The sequence below is a fragment of the Cricetulus griseus genome, chromosome 2, assembly GCF_003668045.3.
Source record: "Cricetulus griseus strain 17A/GY chromosome 2, alternate assembly CriGri-PICRH-1.0, whole genome shotgun sequence".
Classification (NCBI taxonomy): domain Eukaryota; kingdom Metazoa; phylum Chordata; class Mammalia; order Rodentia; family Cricetidae; genus Cricetulus; species Cricetulus griseus.
In genome coordinates, this window is record NC_048595.1 from 152,002,340 (window position 1) to 152,026,897 (window position 24,558).

At 43.7% G+C, this 24,558-nt stretch overlaps 1 protein-coding gene across 3 annotated transcripts in view; it reads right to left on the reverse strand.

Annotated features, from left to right (window-relative positions):
- Window positions 1-24,558, reverse strand: part of Chd7 (chromodomain helicase DNA binding protein 7) — a 183,861-nt gene that overhangs the window by 99,501 nt on the left and 59,802 nt on the right. For 2 of the 3 annotated variants that reach the window (XM_027398892.2, XM_027398891.2), the window contains exon 1: window positions 21,595-23,238. In XM_027398892.2, the coding sequence (XP_027254693.1) occupies window positions 21,595-23,238 (1,644 nt within the window). Of the gene's footprint in view, window positions 1-21,594; window positions 23,410-24,558 lie in introns of those variants that run through there. The other variant, XM_027398890.2, reaches the window with a different exon arrangement.

The window sequence follows — 24,558 nt, forward strand, 5'->3', positions numbered from 1 at the left end:
AAGGTACAGACCTTTTTCCAATGTAGATGAACTACAACGTACATACTTTTATTAATACAAAGACAGCTTGTGATTGACTTTATTGTACATGACTTTCAAATGAACTTTAAAAGGAGCTGGGAGGGCACAGCTCAATGATAGAGCACTTATCTAGCAAGTCCCAGGTTCCATTCTCCAAAGCGCTCCTGCACACATCCCTCCCCCGCACGACTCATCAACTGCAAGAGCGTTTCCTTGATCACTTCAGCAAAAGGGTAAGGCAGCGTGAGGATGACCCCACGTGCTGCTCTGTCTTTGGCCACAGCCATCCCTGGGTGGGGGTGGGGTGATTACTTCCTGGAGCCCAGCAGCAGGATGCTGGAGGCAGAGCAGGGGCAGGAGCAGAACAGGACTGACTGGGATGGACAGCCCAGAGGCCATGCTGGGTTCATAGCACATCAAATCCTTTTCCCAGGCCTCAAGAGCAAAGCTCCACATCCACGAAGCCCATTGTCACACCTAAACCTTAAACTTCAAGCACAGCTCATCAGTTCGCCTCTTGCCACTCCAATTCCTGAAAACAAAGATAAACCTTGGGTGTTTTTCCTTAAGTCCTCCAAACTACTTGCTAGTTAACACACAAAAAGCATGACAGTTATCCTGCCCTAGCTTTCTCTCCGCTGCCTTTTCTGCCAAAACTGGTGCCATTCAACACAGTGGCCACCAGCTGCCTGGATTCTTGGAACAGACCAGCCCAAAGTAAGATGTGCCACAAGTGTAAAATCACATCACACATCAAAGACTCTGTATAAACAAACAAAAAAGGCCATTTTTATATTAACTGTTATCTTTTAATGATAGCCAAATTCTACATGGTAAAAATATTTTGTATATATTTGGAAGTAAATACAATATACAATTAAGTTTGCCTGTCTAACTTCGTGCTTTTAATGTGACTGCGCAATGTTGAGTTTTGCATCCTGTTCTCACAGGACAGCAGTTCCCAAGACCACTCTGGCTCCTGTGCTAGCCTCACCCAACAGTCCCATCTCCTTCAACCCCTCTCCCAGAAGTTTGCAAGCTGTTGCCACAGATGGAGTCCAGGTTCAACCCAGCCATTTGGAGATCAGAAGGGACCCTTCCCTGCAGCAGGACATCCCTGAGACACCATTCTTTCCCCATACTCCAAACACCTATGGCACACTGCATCTCCTACTTTTCCTGCCAACTCTCTCTCTACATATCTGAGTACAGACAGAATCTATCTGTAAGCACGATGGGGAAGACAATGGGCACAAGCCCTGACCTCACTCCACTTAGAATACAGCGGCAGGGGCACTAGCAGAAATATAGTGCAGTAGCAAGAGCAGCTCTAACAATATAGCATCAGCTGCAATAGTAATTTACAGACAGCTACCACACTATGGGCCAGGCACATTGCCTGCATCCCTTTAATCCTCTAATAGCACTTTTATGTTGGTCCACAGGCAATTCTCATTTTAGAGGGGAGAAACCGAGACCCAGAAAAACTACACACAAACTACTACCACAGCTCACTAAGTGGCACTCAGGGCTCCACACCACCTACTTCATTCACCCCTGTTATGCTGCCATGCCTGGTGAGCAGCAGGAAGTGGTCACTGCCCAGATTGACAGTGCTGACTGATTCAGTCAACAGCCTAGGTCTGCATTTGCCAGGAAGGTAGACACACAGCATTGCCGAGGGAGAAATTTCTAATTAGGGGTTCATGCTCTGGACTGAAGGCTCTGGAGGGAAAACATTCTAAAAACAACAACTGGTTCACCAGGCCAAGGAGACATGGGAAGAACAAGAGCTAGAGGAGGCCAGGGTGTGGCTCCTTCCTGCTCCAGCTAGGCCTACCTCAATATTAGCATCTCTGAGTGAAGGCATCAGTGCTCCAGTCTTCCTGACAGGAACCCTGAGGCAGAGGTGCTCTTCCAGCACAGGCTAGGGCTCCTAATGCTTCTCCTTACTCACTTAACATATGTATGTATCGAAATTTCAAGAAAGCCATGAGACAAAAATATGTAATCATTTATCTTCACTGTTACCATAGCAGGATTTGGAGCCACCTGGGAGACCCAACTCTGGGTATGTTTGTGAGAAGGGAAAACACTCCCTAAATATGAGCAGCACAATCCCACAGACTGGGACTAAATAAAGGGGGAGGGGGGGCAACTCAGCATCCATCTCTCTGCTTGCTGATTGTGTACATTTCCTCCTACCTTTCCTGCCATGACACACTGCATCTCCATCCCATCCTGAGCCAAAATAAACCCTTTCTGCTTGAGGCTACTTTTGTCAGTTATTTGATCACAGCACCAAGAAAAGTAACTAATGCAGAAAATGTTACAAAACCCTGGGCTGAGCATCTCTGTAAGAATATTGGGGGGGGGGGGTGCTTAGGGGATGTCACAGGGTCTAAAGCATCAGAACTTTTATATCAGGATTTAGGGAAGGGAAGGCTAGGCAAACGTGATACACCAGTGGACTGCAAAACAACTGTCATAAAGATGAAACCTGAGGTTTTAAAACAAATTTTTATCTCACCAATTTGTGTCATCATAACACCCCCCTTCTCTCCCTACCTCCCCCGTCAAACACCCCAGTTTAGTCTTTACTTTGGCATCCTGGCAAGGAAGTGGGGCATACAAAGCACAAACACTGGTCTGACCTCAACCCCTGGGGCGATCTGGTTTTTCATCCTGACTGTAGGATTTCTCCTGCAGTACCTTGTAAGGAAGTGTGGTTTCTTGCTTTTCAAATGAACAACAACACCTCATAAATGCCTTCGAATACTTTAAGAAGGTGGTTTCTTTAGGCTGGGCCTGCTGGAACAAGAGGATTAAACAAGAGGCCAGCCTGGGCTAGACAGTGAGACCCTGGTTCAAAAAAGGTAGTGGGGGTTGGGAGGCCAGAGAACTGCTACAGTTGAAGGAAAAGGAAAAGGAGATGGAAAATTGATGGGTTTTGCCTGTGTGACCTGTACACATGTGTGCAGATGGGATTGTCAGCAGAGACCAGAAGGGGACATTAGGTATCTTCACTGCTCTCTGTCTCCCTGCCTGGAAAGCCACACTCTCTGGTTTGGACTGGGTGGGCTAGCCCTTGAGCTCCCATGATGCTGGGCAAACTTCAATGCTAGGGTTACAGGCACATGCAGCCACGCCTTGCTCTTTACAAGGATGCAGGGGACTTAAACCCGGGCCCTTAGTTATACATTGCAAGCCTCTTACTGACACTAAGTCTTGGTTTTAATACTGGTTATAACAGCAACTAGCTGACGTTGCTTTATCATGAGCTTCTGTACAGAATTCATCATTAGCAATGCACCTCAAATCTTGTACACATTCTAAGACCACAAGCAGCTGGTAGTTTACAGAGCTGTTTGTATCCACCTTTGGATCTCAGCAACCAGTGCTAGCCTGTGTCTTGGTAAATATCAGAGTGCTACTACTGCTATGGCTCTCTCTCTCCTTTTCTTCTCAAGACAGTCTCACTATGTTGGCCAGATTAGCTGTGAATTTACATCCTTCTGCCTCGGCTTCATGAGTCCTGGAACTACAGGCACACATCATCATGCTTGGTCTATAGGTGAACTGGCTAGCTCACACTCAGAATTCTGCTGCAACTCAACAGCAGCAAAAAAAAAAAAAACAGAAGTAAGATGTGGTTGACCTTTAAAACTAACCCTGCTAAGACCCAGTCCTCACCATAAAGGCAGAGACCACCTGATACAATCACATGACCTGCAGCCTGGAAACCATTCCGCCCCGGGTCACCAGACACACACTTCTTTGTTCCTCCCCACAAGGATTAGTCTCCTCCATTCCTATAACTTCTAGGACAGCCATGAATGGTCAAGTACCAAAGAAGCCCCTTCTTACACTAACCACATTCTACCTAGCCCATCCAGGCCCACAGCAAACACCAGCTTCCTGATGACAGCTCGTGACTTCCTTCTCTAGCCCAACTTCCCTTCCAATTCCAAACCCCTACAAGCTAGCCACCCACCTAAAAGTTCCACTTCAGTCTAGAAGGTATCTGGAGATTAGCAAATACAAGCTTGATTTTTTTTTTTTTCAGCTGTAGTTTCCCACAATTTTTCCACTCTACTGACTATACAAGCCAAAATCCTAACCTCACTCATTCTCACAATCTTGTCACTTACGCATCAGCAAATGCTCTTTACTGCTACCTTGAAACATCAGAGCAATTCGGCCGCCACCATGCCAGACTAGGCCAACACTGTATCTAGCTCCAGCAACTGAAGTAAAGAACCTCCAGTTCACCCTATGTATGCCTGCATCTGCTTTCCTCTCCGTTCCTCAGAAAGAACAGCCTGACAAAAGGCACAACAGGTTATGTCACCTCATAACTCAAGTTTCTGACTGGAACTCACGGTGCCCGTGCCCGTCTTCATTGGATCTCCAGTCATCCGATTCAGTGAAGTGCTTGCGGAGCACTTTCCCAGCCATAGCTACACCACAATGCAGCTTACTGGCTGCCCTCAGACAAGCCTCATGTCCCAGGCTCAGGGTCCATGTGTGGCTATTCTTCTCCAGACACTTTTGTGCTTGCGCCCTACATTTTATCCAGGGTTTCTGCTCACTGTCACCTTTTTAGAAAACCTTTAGAAATCAACTTACTGAAATTAGCACCCTCTAAATTTCTCTACCCCACTTCTCATCCTTGTGTTCACAACTCCTGTCAATACTTGATAATATTCACACACAATTTATTTAATTGTCTCCCTCACTAGAATGCTAGCTCTGTGATCATCACGATACCTATGGCACTTACTGGCACAGAAGGGACAATCAGTAAGCACTTTGAATGTCAAGACAAGTATCTACTAAAGTACCCTATGAGGAGGATGGTAAAACATTACCTGAGTTTTAAAACTAGACCAAGAGCTAAGTGCACACAAGAAAAATGAAAAGTTGCACAATAACTAATCTTGTATAACCTGGTAAGAATGGATTCGCAGGGAGGGCATGGCTGGCTAGCAACCCTAGTGATTTGGTTGGCAAGGTCTGTGGATGCATCAACTTAAAACAAGACGAACACTAAAGTTCTTCAGAGCATGGTCCCTCTTTGTCTCCTGCTATGGAAGCAATGTGAGCAGTTCCTGCCATGTCTTCCCTGCCATGGTGGGTAGCATCATTTTATGTTATCTGCTAAAGCAAGCCCTTCTCTTTATCTAAACAAATGTACATGTGAGTACAGTGTAATATGTAGAAAGGAGAACAAGAAAGGATAAACAGTATGTGATGATAAAGAATTGACTGCGGGTAATGAACATGAGTCATGAATAAGGACAGAAAGCATGCATTCTTCAGTTTTCAAAGGTGGATAAGTGTGTAAAAAATACATTTCAGCTAGGCAGTGATCGTGCATGCCTTTAATCCCAGCTCTCAGGAGGCAAAAGCCAGTGATTTCTGAGTTCAAGACTAGCCTGGTCTACAGAGAGAGTTCCAAAACAGCCAAGGTTACAGAGAAACCCTGTCTTGAAAGATGCCACCCCCCAAAAAAAAAAAAAAATTGATAGTGAAAGTGTAAAATCCAACATGAAGCCCACAGTTTCAAAACAGCTATTCTAACTGCACAGAGTTTCAATGAGATATATATTCTGGGTTTCATAAATTTTTCTGGATGGGGTTTTATTTTTAACAATTTAATTTAAATTAACTTTCAAAATAGTAAATTATAATAAAGTTCTAATAAAAACTGGGGGAGGGACAAGAACAGCAACTAATACAGAAAACTCTCACCCAGAGTCACTGTGACAAAGCTGACTAACTTGGGAACTGGTTTCTAGGAGAAATGTGAGCACTCTGAACTGGAGACTACAGGCAGCCTATAAAACTATAAGCAGAGTCTGAGAGGTAGGAATTCCAAAGACCAGAATGTAGACAGAAATGTGGACAATGGAGGGAGGCCTTGGCCCAAAAGGTTTTAGGAGAGACCAAGGAGTCCTGGAAACTGGGTTAAAGCTCATTCATATCATCTTCTGGGTACAGGACCTGGCTTCATTCTGCCTGTGTCCTGAGAACTTAAGACATACTAAGTTGTTTGGTGGGAGAGTCCCATGGCAACATGACATTCACATCCTAATACTGCTCACTGCTCTTATCCAAGTCCCAAATGAGAGGAAGTAGCAAGTGAAGCAGAAAGTCATGGAAAATGTATGGCTTAGTGAGGGAAAAAGTGGTTGAGTTCAAAGCTGAAAACAAGGGGGCGGGGTATACAGAAAAGCAAGGATAATTGTAGAGAAATTAGTGCTTGTAGAGCATTTGGTGCTCTGTATCGGGACAATGGGGAAGATGCCTTGAGGGTACCATCCCATCCTGAAGGCTCAGCTCCTAACAGTGCAAATGAGAATGCCATTGAAGGGGGTCAGTGTTCAAAAGGTCAGCTTCAAAGGCACTTAGAGGCCTGTAGTTGGCTCCAAGGGAGGCCAGCAACATCTGGAGCTAGCAGCCGAATTGAACAGTGTTGTGCACTAGTTTTGCAGGCATGATAGATGTAAAAGTGCAGGGACTTGAGACACAGAGCCTTAAGACAATATTCCAGAAAACCAGTAAAATCAGGCAATATGTGACAGGGATTTAATATCCCCACAAGAAAGCCTTAAGAGCCACTTGCAGGAAGCTGTGAAAGTGAAACCTGTATTGTAATGTAGATTTCAGAGTATGGAGACGCCAGGACTGTGGCATCTCCACCAAGAAAGGTTGCAGGCATGGAATGGAAGTAGCCCAAGAGACCATCTACATTTGCTGCTGCTGCAGAGCCAGGAGAGGAGGACTTCTTACACGGCTGTTGAATCCCAGATGACTCTATCACAAACCCCAGATGCCAGAAATACATCTGCTGAGTTTAGTGTTGGCACTGCTGGATTTCAGTCTTACTTTGATTCAGTCTTGCCTGCTACCATCCCTCTCCAACCTCTATAAAGTGGAAATGTCTATTCTTCATCACTATATACTAAAGTAATAAAACTTATTCTTTTAGTTTATAGGCTCACAGTTCAAACTGCCTTGAGTCTCAGAAGAAACTATGAATATATACATATTATGAATTTACTTATGTTAAGTGTGTGCACAAATGCCTTTAAGTACACATATGCTGTTGGAGACCAGAGTAGTGTCAAGTTGTAGTAATTCATTCCGCCAATAGATTTGAGGTACTGGCTTGAAGGCATGGCTTCTTGTCTGTAGACAGGACCTCTTACAAGGAAGAAAAAGGGTCCCTCGGTCTCTTGTGTGCTGGTTGGAGATTGGATCACTGCTTCCATTGACCCCAAGGCAGAACAGAAGACCACAGCAGCTCTCTGCCTTGTTTTTGTGAGTGTTTCCTAATAAACCTTTGGTATCCTTTTATTCAGGCTCTCATGGATTCATATACTGTGGCCAATAGTGGTGTCTTCCTTGGTCTTTCCACTTTTTGGTTAGGGGCAACATCACTCATTGAACCTCGAATTCACTGAATTCAGCTAGCATGGCTGGCCAGTAAGCTCAGAGATTCCCCTTGTCTACCTATTCCTCTCGCTCCCCCATACTGGCTATACACACTCCAGCTGGTTTCTACATAGGTGCTGGGGAACCAAACTTAGGTCCTCATGGATGTACAGCAGGCACTTTACTGAGGGAGGCATCTTCAGCCCCTGAGATTTGGATTTTTAAATTCTATTAGGAATACTAAAGACTATGGAAAGTTTTGGAATCAGAATGAGTGCACTTTGCATTATGAGATGGCCATGAGCCTCTGAGATCCACAAGCTATGTATTAAAAGTGGTATGTTTAGGTGTCGCATTGACAAGGGACAGGCTTGTTAACTATGACTGTTAACTTGATGAAGTTTAGAATCACCACAGAAACACTTGACTAAGGGAAGGTTCACCGTGAATGTAGATGGCAACATCCGGGGGGCTTAAGTCCCTGGCTAAATAAGCCAAGAAAGGAAGCTGAGCACCACCAAGCATCCCTCTCTGCTTCCTGACCGCGGACGCCTCCACTCTGCTTCACTTTGCCACTTCAGATAAAAGTATATTTTCTGTTGTGTAAGGAAAGAGGCTTCCTCCTTGGTAGATACTTGAGTCCCTAATATTCTTTCAGGGCATCTATAACAAATGGGATTTCTTTATAACATACAAGAACATGGCCTGAAGTCTCTGTTCACTTGTGCTGGCATTGACACAAGGATACATATGCCACCAACAATGCCAGCACACGGCACTGGGAGTCACCATCATCCCTGTGGCTACAAACTCGCACTAAGAAAAAGAAGTGTACTGACTTAGGAATGTCCTTGACAAAACAGTAAAAATTGATTTTTTTTATTATTCACAATGCTTTCCATCTTCTGCATGAGAAAACGGAAGCCTATGGGGGACAGAGCTGCTATACACACACGAGCAGGAAGGCCAAAACACAACATGCTTGACTGGACAACAGGCTTCCTGTCTTGAAGGAACACTACTGTAATCTGAAAAGACGAAAGACAAGCCAAAGAGATTCAAGATCAGGTATTTGCCATCCATTTTCTTGAAATAAAGTGAACTTGTAAAGGAAGTTAACTGACACTGTGTCCTTCCTTACAATATGTAAATGTGAGCTTTCAAGCAAGAAACAGAATTTCGAAAACACTCATGGGCTTTACAAATTCCCACTCTTTGTTTATGATTTGAAAACCGGGTCTCTTTCTAGGAAGCCCTAACTGTCCTTGAACTGGACTTCCTCTCCCTTCATCCTCTTTAATGTTCTAACATGTTTAATGCTTTAAACACTTCTCATAAACTGTGACGACATAAACAAAAATGACTTTTTAAATGTACCCCAAATTCAGAAGATGAACATAATTCAGTGAACAAGGATTTTCAAAATAGCACATGATGTTACAGAATCAAGGGTGGTTACAAAGCTACTCAGAGTGGGGATACAGACCCACACGTTCTAATTAACAGTCTATAAATCTTTAATTGGCACAGCATTATTTCCCACATTCCCACTGACATTTAAGAGTCCAGGTGAGTCAACCACTAGTAGAGTTTTGGAATATCTATAATTATCTGCAAAGATATTACAATACTCCTACTCCTACTCCTTGTAATTACATATGTGTAAGGGCCGGTAACTTTCACATATTCCAACCAAAACAACAGCCTGAAGAAGCAGACATAGGACCCAGCTGCCTCTAGTAAACAGGACATTAACCATTAGCAAAAATATTAAACAATGAACCTCTCCAAGCCTGATCTTTTGCTGAAAAATGGTTGCTTTTGTTTTTCAGATGTTACTGTGTTAATGTAATGGTTTACTTTTAAGTAAATTAATGTTTTGTTTTCAATTTCCCCAGTTCTAATTTCTAGTGTAGTAAATAATAGATATGGCTATCAAAAATACAGACGCTCTTTGGGATCCGTCAAAGTTTATGAACATGAAGGTCCTGCAACTAAAACATCCAAAAACTGCTGCTTTAAACAAAACTCAAGTGTGAATGGATAAGCAGTTACCTGCAGATGTTGTGCTGTGGATAGAAGGATCTGGAAGGGCTGCACAGCTGTCTAGGAAATGGGGAGACACACATTCTTCCTCATGTTTTATTATTGTAATAGCCTGGCAGAAAGCATCCCAAGCATGAGCAGCTACCACTGGTCTCTTAAAACAGAGGGGGACACAGTGCTGATAAGCTCACATGGAAGTCACATTCTCTTGGTTGAGTTTCTACTGATTGATCTCACTGAAATGCAGTAGGGTAATATCCGACTTCATAGAGAGACTAAAGCTCTCCACCTGTAGCCTACTCCGAACTTCTCCAGGCTCCACCCACACTGGCACACAGCAGCTCCTTCTGGCCACCGGTGCACATGAGAATCTCCTGACCAGACACTTCAACACTGTCAGAGCCCACACCAGCAGCTGGGGTACCCTCTTTAGAAGACATTCGGGTGCTGTACAGAAGACATTAATGAACACTGTAGAGGCATCAGGGCCCCTACTCTTTGGTCTTCCAACTAGGATTAAAAAAAAAAAAAAAACCTGGAGAAGCCTAAAAGCAGCCAGGAGACATGGCTGTGCTCCGCTTTCTTCTCACAATCCTTGTCTTCACCAAAATGTCCTTTCCTGGGTTCCCAGTTCATGGTCCCAAAGTAAAAACCCCAGTTTCATCAGTCTCTGAAAAGAGTCAAGCAGAACTACAGTTAAAAAGAAAACTCCAAACAGGCTCCACTTCATCCAAGCAACGAAGGCTGCTTAAGTGAAATATCTGGCTGCCAGGCAGGAGAATATATGCTCAAAATAAAGTCAGGATTTAAAACATTTTAAAATTTCTTTTGGCAGGTAAGAGGGTTAAGACTTTTGCTCTATCGATAATGAGCCTGGACCCTATGCTGACACAAATTACTGCTGTTAGCACACACATGTGCTTACTTGAAGTTTAAACTGTTGAGTGGACTTTCAGATGCACTCCTTCAGCCACTCCTGTGCACTCCGAGTGCTTCAGAACAACAGGCAGCCACGGGCAGCCATTGTGGACACCTCCAAGAGCTGCTCCAGTATCCTGATAGCAGAAAGAGCTGCTAACTTTTCCATGAGGATCTAGGTTCATCTACATAATGCTGTGCCCAAGAGGCCAGCAGGAATGGAGCATGCCATCCAGGTGGGAACAAACGTTAGGAACTCGGCCATCATAGTGTCATTATCTGGTATCCAAAGGGCATTCCTCTCCAGCAATGAGATACAAATTGGTATTTTCCACTTTCTAAAAAAAATCGAGATTCACATAAAATAAAATCAAGCATTTTGTAATAGAACTACATGTTCACGTACAGTATGTTGACAAAATTGTTAGTCTCTTGTTGACCTAAAGACCTGTCAAATTATTTCCATTGATTGAAGTCCTATCCATGACATAATTAGCAAACCAAACTTCCAGATGAGCAGTACACCTTCACCTGCCTTCATTTCTCAATGCTTCAGAGTAAGCATGAGACTAAACCTCTTTAATAACCCTCGAAACAATCACTTTACCTAAATTAAAATGTTCTGCTCATTCTTAAAAAACATACTGTTTTTAACAAGTGACTAACATGCCAGCAAGATCAACAAGTTTATCCAAATACAACAAAACATGAGTTGGACTAGCATTGCCATGTGTTGCTGGCTACATGCTATCCCTACCCAGCAGAGCCTAAAGCCATGAAGTTCTTATTGTGTTCAAAATAAATAAGACTAGGAAAATAAAACTTACACTAGCTATACAATTAATTTGTTATTGTGGTTGTTGTTGTTGTTCTAGTGTTAACTGTGACCTACATCTTTCTGAGGATTTAAAAAACTTGTTTGGTTATACTTGACTGGTCCCTAAAAGAAAGTAGACATTTAAATTAACACTGCACAAAGTGAGTGTTTCAGGTCCTGGGTCTCAGTCAGCTTCAGGGGTATAGTAGCCACATGTGGCAGCAGCCACCACGGTCGGGATAGTAAATGAAGACCATGTCATGAGAAATTTCTCGCAAAGGACTGGGCCACAGGGAGTCTACAAAAATTCATGACTAGACTTGGAAAACATGGGATACACTTCTGGAAAAATTTCAGTTTACAATATTACTTTACAATGTTTCCTTTTCTTAAACTCTGAATTCAGTAAAAGTACATGACAGCCTGGACTGAAATCATTCCATAGTATTTTCATAATATGAAGGGATGAGTGCATTTTATAAATAAATAAATACTAAAAGCAGTATATGCAAATGTACAAAAGTTTCATAAACATCTCCATTTGGTGGGTAACAGGATTTCAAATTTACTTTTTCTCATACTTAGAATGGCTGGGTGGTGGTGGGGCATACCTTTAGTCCTACCGCTCGGAAGGCAGAGGCAGATGGCTCTCTATGAATTAAAGGCCAGCCTGGTGTACAAAGGGAGTTCCCAGGCAGCCAGGGTTACAGAGAGAAACCCTGTCTCAAAAAACCAAAACAGAAAAAAAAAATAAAAATAAAAATGAAATAAACAATATATATATATATATATATATATATATATATAAAGTATTTTTAAATAGCATATAAAGCTTGAAGATGATAAAGTAGGTCAAAGATGTTAATGAATTGTTTCCTGACAAACAAAACCCTGGACTCCAGGCCTAGTTCTATTTCATGCCCATCATATGTGGCAATGCTGGTAATAGTTGTGTAAAAACTGTGTCCAAGAATTAAATCTCATATTAGGAAAATGTGATTTGCCTTCTTGGCTATGTTTAACTTCGCTACCTTACAGCATGGCAAGGTCCTCTTCCCCTTTCACACTTCTCGTTTTAACATATGAAGTTACTTTTTAAGACAAAAAAAAAAAAAAAAGATTAGGCTACAGTAACATTAAAAAAGATCTAGAGTCAGCTGGCTTTCACTGAATTCACAGCCATCTCTTTAGCACTCCTAGAAAGGAGCTCATTCACTACACATAGGTAGAATGTCATCCCAGGTCCCGGAAACACACAGGAAGATACTGGAAACAGAAGGCTGGAGGAGATCCTGGGAGTTAAGGCTGAGTGTAAATGTATACTTAACAGTAAAGACTTTGTACTACTGAACTATATACAGCTACAGTCTGACCCACATCTGGCTCAGTGGGTTAACCTGCTGCATGTGGGGAATGCCAGCAAAGCTCCCTAGCAATATGAAACAGTATTCCAATTTTGTCTGTCACTTGAGGTTCTAAATGCAAAGGAGTGGCTTTCATCTTGAGTGAAACCAGGAAAACATAAGAAGGCAAATGGTATCATATGCACATTATGTTTCCTAAAATTCAATAAAAACAAAATATATTTAAATATGATGATAATTTTCACATACACACACCCAAAATCATGAATTTTCATTTGCCTGATGAAAATCAAGTGTTCATAATTTAAGGTAAAAGGGTTTAAAAAAAAAAAACCTGAAACAATAAAGAATTCCAAGAGCCCGCTTCCATGGCTACTGTGGCAGCGGGGACAATAAAAGTGTTTAACATTTACTGAGCACTTATTGCATGCCACACACTGTGCTAAAAACTCTATAGACATCGTCTCATTTAATTCTCATAATAATCCTGGGAAATTGGTACATTTATTATCCTCAGGAAACTGGAGTTTAGTGAAATAAGTATAGTAAATGACTTAAGGAAAGACTGAAGAGACGAAAGGGGAGCTCTTGCTGCTCTTCAAGCCCCAGTCCTCAAAGCTCCATGCTCCTGCTCCCATCAGCAACCTCTACCAGGGATGAGACCTGATGGGACCACGGGCCGCAGCCATTTGCATGGACTAGCGGGGGTGTAAAGAGACACAGCTGGCATCTCTCCCACTTTTATTCTTAGGCTTGAATTCATATTTAACAGAAGATCGACATTAGCAACTAAGAGTCCAAGACTTGCACGTAGACAGCTGATTAAAACCAACCCATGAGTCTGCATCATTTTTATCTTATGAAGTGTCTCTGAACCGGTTTTTGGTTTACTTTTATTTTCTTCCCCAATCCTTCTCCAGCTCAGGGATTTTATCTCTTTGTGAACACTGATGTTTAACTCTCTTGTAAGAACGGAAGCTGTAGCCTTGGCACTTTGTTCTCAGCACAGATCTTTTCAAACTTAAACTCTGAAATCCTTCCTCACTGAGCTAAGTTCTCAACCATAATTTCCAAGGAAGAGGAAAGTCTAGTGTATCAGATGTCACAATAGGAGAGACACTAAATACAGGGAGTGCCCCAGCACCTTGCCCTACTGTGTTCCTTTAATATGACCCACTGTTCCCACAAACCTCATTAAAGGGAAAGGTGAGAGCAACAACTGAGTGAAATACCACCAGGTGTCTTACTACAGCATCAAACATTTCCCCAAAGAATCTGACTTGTCTGCTTTAGGAGGGGAGCCTCCATGGCCTCCAGAAGAGCTCCTTCACGGGAATGCCTCTGCAGCTTACCAGCCAGTCAGCTTTGGCACAGGCCAGTTTAAAGAACAGGCAGCATCTCCCCTTTACAGCCCAGCTCCGTCCCTGCCTGTACTTAAAAGTGGCACTTCAGAGAATAGTGAGAGCAGGCTAAATGCTCCAACTTACTTTCCTACTGCCCACATCTGGGAGCCTCCAAAGTTTAGTATCTCTTCACACAGGAAACCATTCTAGGACTAAGTAAAGCAAAAACTGAAATAAAATGAGACCTCACTCTCGGTACTGCACTGAGAACTACACTCAGGTAATGAGTAGGCTTTTTTGTTTGTCTGTCAGGCAAAAGCACAAGCAAGCCACTCCCACATTTGATCCTGATTTATTTACTGATTTTAAATCACTGGGGTGAGGGGTGCATGCTGCAGCAAGGGAAGACGAAGGCAATCTCTCTATGGTTCCCTAGAACAAACCATCTACATATTTACAGCTCCAACTAGGGAGATTGCAGAGTAACCGTAGGGTGTCAAGACTTAAGGTAACCTCTCCAAGTCAGTTTTACCAAGGATTTTTCCCTTTCTTTCTCCCAACCACTTATTAATGCTTTCCCAAATATGTTCTACAGTACCAGAGACTCCCCTTCTAAATGGTGGCTAAAACAAAGGATAAACAATCAAGGAATGTAAAGTACAGATGGGCGGGAGATTTCTTGTAAAAATAAGGCTTTCCCCTTGCCCTTGGAGAACCACTTTCATGAGGAAACAGCACCAGAGAGCAGGCCTGTACTGACAGAGAAATTTAACCGCTCACAGTATCCATCCACCACTTGAATCTAAAATCTTGAAAATGTCTGGAAGCTACCTTCCAGAGAAACACTAGTCTTCCTACAAGATAGACACCACTAAGCTTCCTAGAGTTCTAACAAATGAAATCTCAGTAACCTACCTTTCAATGACCAATGAATGACAACTCCCACACATCCAAGCCTTTTGATCTATTTATTGGTGCTCTAGAAACATGAATACTTGTCCATCCTTGGAAAGGATTGGAACTCCTGACTTGGAGTTACACTAACCAATCTGTAGCCTATTTGTAATGTGTATAAACTTATTTACACTGAGTTTTTTGAAGGCCTGGTTGGAAAAGTGTTTCATGTTGTTTAGTATGGCACCTACTAGTCATATGTCTGCTGAGCCCCCAAAGCACAACTAGAGCAACCCCAACTATTAAGATATAAGATTTCAAATACATATCACTAATTTTTATACTTAAAATGATACCTGAGCTGGGCAGTGGTGGCGCACACCGTTAATCCCAGCACTCAGGAAGCAGAGGTAGGCAGATTGCTGGCCAGTCTGATGTACAGAATAAGTTCCAGGATAGACAGAGCTACACAGTATATATTTGGAAAAATATCTTAAAACTCTGGGTGAGTCAAACACATTATTAATGTTTTGTTAATTTTAATTTGACCAGTAGAAAAATCTCATCAAATAGCTCATTGTAAACATGAAATCCCTGATCTATATCCACTATAAAGTACTAATATAGAACAAAATAAATACTTGAGAAATGTTGGCAGAATGTTATATTCAAATAGTGAAATCCCCTACCTACCTAAATGGATGTCTTTGCCTCCCCTCCATCTACCACCACACTGTCAATCACTGCCCTTAATAAAGTGCTTGGTGTAGAGCAAATGATAAATTTTCTAAAATGTAGTAAAATGGAGGCACCCAAGATAAAAATAAAATTGCAGTATATAACAATGGATCCTTAGCCAGGCATGAAGGCTCTGGCACATATCAGCACTCAGGAGCGTAAGATAGAGGATCATATGTTTGGGGCTAGCCTGGGCTAGACACAGTAAGTTTGAAGCTAGTCTGAATTACAAAGCAAGACCCCTGTCTCAAAAATACTTAAATCTTGGATACTCGAAGTTTGGAGATCTGGCTCTGTGTAAGGAACACTTGCTGCCCTTGAGGGAGTCTCAAGTTTGGTTCCCAGCAACCACCTGGTGATTCACAACCTCCTATAATCCCAGTTAGAGAAGCTGATGCCCTCTTCTGTCCACCATGGGCTTCTGCATGTATGTGGTACACATAACCTCACACAGGCACATATAGTTTTATTAACAAGTCACTTGGCTCCTTGGGGCATCTAGCAGTGGCATAGTACCAAGCTTTAGAGTCAATTAAAAAATTAAACAAGCAGTTCTCAACATAGGGGAGTCACAACCCATTGGGATAGACTATCAGATATCTTACATATCATATATTTACATTATGATTCATAACAGCAGCAAATTACAGTTATGAAGTAGAATGAAAATTTCTGTTTGGGGGTCACCCCAACATGAGGAACTGTATTAAATGGTTGCTGCATTAGGAAAGTTGAGAAACAATGAACTAAACTCTGTCAAATTTGATAGTCATAGAAAATGGTCCTTTCTTACAAAATAGAGGCATCCAAGAGACACAGCCATCTCAGAGGCATTCATGCTATCAGTCTATGGGACTTAAATTCTACACTTGGCACTTCCTATTTTAACTCACTGTAATTCTGACCTCTGAAGAAAATCAACTCTGGGGATGAAGAAATGCCAGGAGAGGGAAAGACGTTGGGAGAGCACTCATGACACCAAAGCATAAAGAAAAGCAGTCAAAGAAGGGTGTCGTCAAAGTTACTAGGCTGCTACAAGCAAAGGAAGGAAAACACAGAGCCTTACCTAAGGGTTATGAAGGAGTAACCAAACCCAGCAAGCCAGGCAACTGTGCTTCCCACAGAGGGCCAGCTGCTTCATGGAGGTTTAACTGGAGGCCTGGACTCTGTAGGTGTGTGCACTTGGAAACATCCCTAAATGCCATTCATGTCAGAAGCTGGCTTTACACACAGTGACTTTAATTTCCCATCTTGTTCATGAGCAATGGCATAGGTAGTAGTCATGGATGGCATGCGCCTGTCACTAAAAAGGCATTTTCTTTTCCATTTTCTAATTACAATTCCCATATATGTGGCTTGAGAGGTATGGCCAACTTTTCCCACAGGTTTACTAAGTGATTGCCAACGCTTCTACCCACACTGGGTAAATGCAGTGCCAAGAGAGGACTAACTCACGCTTCCAGGAAAAGGTTTTGCAAAGACATTTTTTTTTTTAAAGTACCACTGATTCTTCTAGATCTTTTATTTATTTCTAGGAATATGAGGAGGGGGCTGACACAGAAGCATTATTACCCATTGTCAAACTCTTAACTTCTGTTCCCCTTTATGGCGAATATATTTACGAACCAAATTACAGAAAGGAGTAGCAAAAACATCAAAATCACACTGATCCTAGAACACAATGTTTCAGATCATAAGAACTCCACCAGAACTTTCCATCTGAGAGAAGAACCCAGGAACAGGGAAATCTGGGGGACTGTGCAGCAGGAATCATTTAGAAACTTGGGGTGTACCTACAACCTGAGGACAATCCATTTAGATAAGCTCTGCAAATGAACAACGTTATCCTGGTGCACAGCGCATGCATAGATGTCTATTCTGACTAACCCTCCCTCAGTCTCTTCACACTCAGTGTTGCCGTCTCATGTGCTATATCCACTCTGCAAACCGCCCAGGAACACAGGACACATGTCCTGCGCCTCAATGCCACATGTCAGTACATGAAGCTCTGTAAGGCCCATGCCATTCTGTCACGGACCCACAGCTTTCTAAGCCTTAGACTGGTTCCCTCACCCTCTATCCATCCTGCCCTCGGCTCAGAGTGATCCTCCACATCTGATCCTCCACATCTTACAAGGATAGTAACTTCTCCTAGATACCCTAAGAATGGCTCTCTGTCCTTCTCATGAAGTACCTTCACTTGGGCTCTTTCCCTAAAAGCAAGGCTGTTTCCTCTCCCTCACCCAGAAGCACATAGGGTACCTCCATTGTTTGAGAGATGTTCCCTGAAATCAAGGAAAAGTCAAACCATGGCAACAATGTTTGACACTAAAATAGTGAAGCCATTTGCAAACTTGGCAGCAGTAACCCTGAACACTTTCTACATGACAGTGTATTATTCTGGGTTCCCACTGTGCATTTACAAGACGCTACTGCTAACATTGCCATGCTTCCAGCAAGAAAGGTGAAGAAACCACTCTCTTTAGATAATGAAATCAAGGTCTTGAGGCTAAGGAAGTTGTTCAAGGCAGGGATATAAAAATGTGTGGCATACTACCAAAAGTTCAGGCTCCAGGCCTATACTTTCCTTCACACCATTATTTCTAAATACTACGGCAGGGGCCCCTGGAGGGTCTGTGATAGTTCAATACACAACACTGTATTTTTACACAACACTGTAGCTTTTACACAACACTGAGTTTTTGCTTTTGTTCCATGCAAACAGGCAGTGGACTGTTCCAGGACTATGATTTGCACAGACTGCACAGGGATTGGAGTGGGGGGATGGCAACCCAGGGCCTTGCACATACCAAGTATCTGTTCTAACTCTGAACCTGAGTTTGAATTTCTAAGATAGCACATAGCAACACAAATAACCCACATAATGTAAATGTTGAGGAGTTTACATTCCCCAATCATTTTCATGGGTGTTCAGGAATCTGAAAGGGCTTCAAAACCATTATGCAAAGCTACTAAAAAAGAACTGCAAGACACAGTTTTCATTTCTCTATAAATTTCACCAAAATACCAAGTCTAGATCTTCCATTAATGAATATGTCCATGCGCAATAATGTAGTTTTACACATTTTCAGTCAATAAACTTTTTGATGCCACATTTTCTTTTGTTATAAAAAATTGCTGGGCGTTGGTGGCACACACCTTTAATCCCAGCACTCGGGAGGCAGAGGCAGGCGGATCTCTGTGAGTTCGAGGCCAGCCTGGTCTCCAGAGTGAGTGCCAGGATAGGCTCCAAAGCTACACAGAGAAACCCTGTCTCCAAAAACCAAAAAATCTCTAGATACATTTAAGCATTATGCAATTCATAAAGGACCTAATCAGAACCTATGAAATATTTAAGGAATACAACTTGTTTTTTAAAAGTGGGAAAAACTTGTCAGGTGGTGGTGGCTTTTAATCCCAGCACTTGTGAGGGAGTGGCAGATGGATTTCTGTGAGTTCAAGACCAGCATGGTCTACACAGAGAGCTCAAGTTCCAGGATACCCAGAGCTGTCACACAGAGAAACCCCTGTCTCAAAAACTGAGGTCGGATTAAAAAAAAAAAAAAAATGGAAGAAAAACTCAAGTCAACAAGTCTGTACAAATGTGGTGATTTCAAACTAACAGAATAGCGTCCCAGAGGCCCAGCAGAATGTGGAACTCCATCATATGTGACAGTCAGTATGGATCTGGTGGTTCTAAAGCAAAGCACAATTAGAAAGATATACTTGTTAGGGCCCAGGATGACTCATCCAGGAGGAAAGATTCTAGACCACATGAGAACATTCTGAATTACCCACACACGCAACCTCCTCATATCTGGTAACATGGAGGGGTGCCTATGTGCACAAATCAAATTTACTATTTTATGACTTAGGTGAAAACTTCATAGTATATAATATAAAATTATATACTAGTATTATATTATATACTAAAATTATATAGTATATAAGATAAAATTAATTTTACATTTTCTCCACACATGCGATAACAATCATGAAAAGAAGCCTGAGTGTCAGAAGGTCATAACTACAACCTAGAGAAGAATGGACATCACCAAGGCTGTTTGTTACACCACCTAATCCTATCCTTTGGGACTGGTACCATTTTTCTTATGTCACTGAAGCGTCTGGTGCAGGGAGGCAGATCACTTGGCCAGTATCACCAAGCTGTATAGGGGACAGCAGGAATTCAAACACCCTTCTGACTGCCCCAGAACCAGAAGAAGATGCAAAGTTAAGCACCAGTGGGAAAGTAAATACCAAGAAAAACACAAACAAAACTAAACCTGCAAAGAAACACAACTCAAATGTTCCTGTCTACAGCCTTGAGATGCCCACATAGAGAGCAGTGCCATGGGTCACCCAGCACTGGCCTCAGGCTCAGAAGCCAGAGTATATTGTCCTCTGAATGCCTCTGGAAGCTCTGAACACAGGAAAAGGGCAACCTCCCCTGGGCACCACCACAGTCTCCTCAGGGAGCCCCCACAAACTGTGCTAACCTTCCAACTGCTGGGGTGAGAAATCAGAAGCCAGCACTGGAAAGATCTCTTCTTTACCAAGACAGCTTCCACTTCCGGGGCTTAAAACTACTCCCCCAAAGGTAAGTCCCTGCATTTCTGCCTTGGAGGTGCCCAGGTTGACCCACCTCAGGACAGCACCCTCCAGTGTTTGGCTCTGAGTAGGCAGGAATGGAAACTGGCCCTGAAGCTGGCTCCCCATCAGGGCCTTGGGCTCTGATGGCAACTGCTCAGTGGATTGTCTTCCTGTCATCCTCTGGGCACCCTGGAGGAAACCGTGAGGACAGATTCCAGAGTCCCTGTCCAGAGGGCTGACCATTCTGTCTCATGGGAAGTCTGTTCTGACCCACGCACCGGATGAGTGTGCCGTGCCACCTCTGCAGTGCTCCTGAGACACTGTGTGTACCAAATTGGAGCAACTGTACCTTCACTCGGTCAGCCAGGGCCAGCTGAAGCCTCAGCCCCGCTCTACTGGCCTGTGTGCTGAATTCACTATGAGGGCTTTGCTTCACAAAACCTCAATCTGCTCTGCTCCCAACTGTCTTTGCAAGCCTGGACAGCTGCTTCCACTTCCTGGCCAGAGCCTTCCCACTGACCCGTTTCTCCATGCAGAAAGCTCAACTCCAGGTGCATGTTTGGGGAATCGCCTTAAAACCACATGAAGTGTCTTCAGGGATCACTTCCCTAAGGTAAGTTTGACTGGAATCTCAAGCACTCGTCCTTTCCAGTTATTTCCTCTTCCAGGACATCTGTCACAAAAGTACCCATGATCTTTCACACACAGGCCATGTTTTCCAATGATAAGTCCATCCGGAAGAAACAGTATGCCCTACAGCTGAAGTCACCCACTGTGCCCCCACCCCATGAAGACCTGCAGACCTGGGGCACAAATGTACATTCGGAAAAATCTATTCATAAATCCTGCTTTTCACAGGTCAAGGTCACAAAGACCAAAATACACAACGGTGGGAAAATGTCTTTGTAAATATAAGTTGGGAGAAGTAACAAAAATCTGGACTTACAAAAAACCACTGTGCCCCGTCAATGCTGGCACACAAACCTAAAACCAATTGCCATCATTTCCTACAACTTAAAATCACACTCTCAACAACTGGTAAATAGAGTACCATAGAAACATATATTTCACAGCTTTCTGTAGAAAATAAACAAAAGGAGATAAGGGGTGCTAATGCACAAACTTTTGCTCAAAACCAAGTTTCAGTATATTCTTCAAACAGAGGGAGAGAGGGGAAGGCGGAAGGAGATGGCCACAAAAAAAAAAAATCTTTTTCTGATGAATGGAATTGAAGAATTCTAGAGTGGATGAGCCAGTCAGTGAGTAAATGAAGTAAATCAAGGCAACCACAGGGATTGAGGCAACCTACAAACTAAAAACTCAAGGTGTTCATGAGGAAAGTTTCCATGGCGCTTACTAGGCAAGTGGACCATGCTGACTCTCCCGCCGCAGTGCACACAGGCCCTGCAGGTCTCCTTACCTGATGCACAGGCACTTTCTGCGGGGTGTTCTGGGGTGACGGGTGGAGTTGTGCCCAAGGCTGGTGATGAGGGTGCGGAGGGGAAGACTGGTGCAACCCTGGGTGGGGCTGTAGTGGAGGGCAGCTTGGCAGCTGCTGAAAAGATGGCTGCTGACCAGGATGCTGTTGGCCGGGTATCAGTCGTTCCTGGATTGCTTGTGGATCTGCAAGGCCAACACCAGGACATCCGTTTGGTCTCATGTGCCCGGTCAACTCCCTTGGTGCCGAGGACATGCCCATGAATGGACGAGGCTGCGGCATGTTTCTAGGGCCTATATTCCTCTGTCCGAGTCCCATGGCACCAGGGGGCTGGTGAGATGGCTGAGGGTGGGACATATTTGGATAAGTGCCAACTTCCATTGGCATCCCAGCACTTCCGGGTCTGACTTGCGGAGGAGGCGTGCCTGCTGGATTACTCATTGCTTTCATGGGTGACATGGGAGGTGGAGAGGCGTAAGTTCCCTGAGGCTGTGAAGGATGCATAGTTTGTGTGTTCATTTGGTTAAGTGAGCCACTGGCGTGGATGGGCTGCTGGTGCATTAGTCCTTGACCACTGTTTGATGGGAATCCTACAGCATTGGGGTACCTTGGTACGGACTGATTCATTGGAGTACTGTTTGTAAGGCCTAAATTTTGATTCATCCCTGTACTGTTAACTAATCCCTGATTTAGGTTACTGTAAGGGTATCGAGAATACTGCCCTGAGTTGTTTACAGTAGGGGAGGGGACTGTCTGGCTCCGAGAACTAAAGTTAAGGGTTTGTGGCCTGACAGCCCCTTGTTGAGGAGGGTTTGGGGAGAATCTGGGACTGTGGGCAACGGATTCTCCATGGAGAGCAGCAGGGGGGTGGTGGTGAAACTGCTGCACTGAGTGACGCAGGGAAGGTGCCATGCTGGGACTCTGCTGAGGCATGTGCGACAAGTGGCCAGGTCCTGAGGTGGCAATGAAAGGATTTCCCTGATTGAGGCCCTCTTGACCTTGGGAAAACTGGCTCATCCTCTGCTGTGGCTGGCCGTGCTGCTGCATGGAAAAATCCCCACGTGCCATATAGCTGCCCATCTGCTGCATGTGCTGAGGGTGGCCCTGTGCCGGTGGCCCCGACGGAGCTGGCTGGGGTTGCTGTTGCTGGTAGGGGGCTCGGATCTGATCTGGGACCTGAACAGCCCGAGGGCCCCACATGGAGCCACTGTCCACAAAAGATTGCCCGTGCCTTTCATTCTGCATGCCAGGATAGACTCCCATCTGACCGCCGCCACTGCCTCCATGCGGCACCTGGGGAACAGGAGGGGTATGATACTGCGAGTGCGGAGATGCCAATCCATTCCCAGGGGCACTGCCCATCATTCTATTAGGCTGATCCATCAGATGCATCTTTTGTTCATACTGATTATAGTGATCAAAATGGGTCAACTTGGTTTGATTTTGATTCGTGGAAGGATGATGAAGGGATGGCTGTAAGGAGGCGAAACCTTGGTCCATGGGCATTTGCTGACCCATGGGATTCACTGGGTTTTCAGGGTAGCCACATTCTCCAAGGCCTTCAAGGCCTTCACTGAATATATTCCCATCCTCGCCAAAAAGACTCATCATTCCTGGATCCGCCATCTTCTTCCAACACACGGCTCCTCCAAACACAGCTTGGGAGCTTGTCTGTGCTTCTTCGCTGAGGTGCTTGTCCTCAAAGCCTATAATCCTTAACTAATCTTCCTCATGTCATTCTAAATTTCTTTAATTCTCGTGGACCCTGCAGTGTCAGGCGAGGTCTGGATATAGGTCCTAGAAGGGAGCAGGAGGTAGGAAGAAAGAAAAAAACAAAGAATTAGGAACAAATGATAAGAACCGCCAGTATTTTCCACATTTGAAATTAGCTTCCATCAACAATACTAATCTAGGCCCCTTGCTGAGCTGTATTTTACAAATCTGGTTCACTTTAAGGGAAACTCATTAGCTTCTACCAGACGCATTATGATCAGTTACGTAGAGAGCCAGCAAAACACTAACCTTAACCTTAAATTAATCCATTCACTACACTTCCTCACATTCCGTTCTTGGATGGAACAGAACAAAAGAACACAACATGAAGCAGCAGCAGCTGCCACAGCAGGCAAGCAGATGTATGAATATAGCCAAGCAACCCATCTGCTGAACTAAAACCCTGGAAATGCTCTGGTTACCAACAGCCGCCCTTAACCTCACTCCCCAGAGCAGTGTAATCAGATGAGCGCAGCACCAAGGACTGCGAAAAGCCCAACTTAGTTAAATTGACTGGAGGATTATACAAATACCAAAATCAGTCATTTTGTACAAATTAGATATTTACAGCCCACATACAACTATGTAACTGCAACAGAGGCCTCTAACAAGAAAGCGCCCATAATGAGGTTGAAAAGCAAGCTTGAGAACAGCACAATAAATTCATAATTTCATTATGCTTAATAGCAGGAATAGACAAGATTCAGAAAGAGACTACAAGAAAAGCTTTCATTCTCCATGAGGACCGATTTGACTCATGGCTCTGGGCCCACCATGTCCCAGATTTGTGGGGCGGACGGTAGCAGGGTCCAGACACCAGCTTCATTATGCTCCACCACCAGCTCTGGTGAGGGCTGAGGACCCCAAGTGACCACTCAGGGAAACTAGCTGGTAACTGAGGACTGTTGGTAGAGACAGACCTTTTCAGAAACTAGCCAAAACTGGATGTTATTTGAACAGAATAAAGTTAAAAATATCCACCAGACCTTTTCAAACCCTGATGGGACAAAGCAGGACACAGCAGGAGGGAGTGGAGCTAGCTGGCGCATCCCTCCACCTCCTATGCTAACAGTATAGCTAGCTACCCAGCGTTGTGCCTTCTCTGTTAACTCTTTCCAATGGATTTGGGGTCAGATTAAAATAACCAACTTGATTTGAAGAATGCTTCAACAA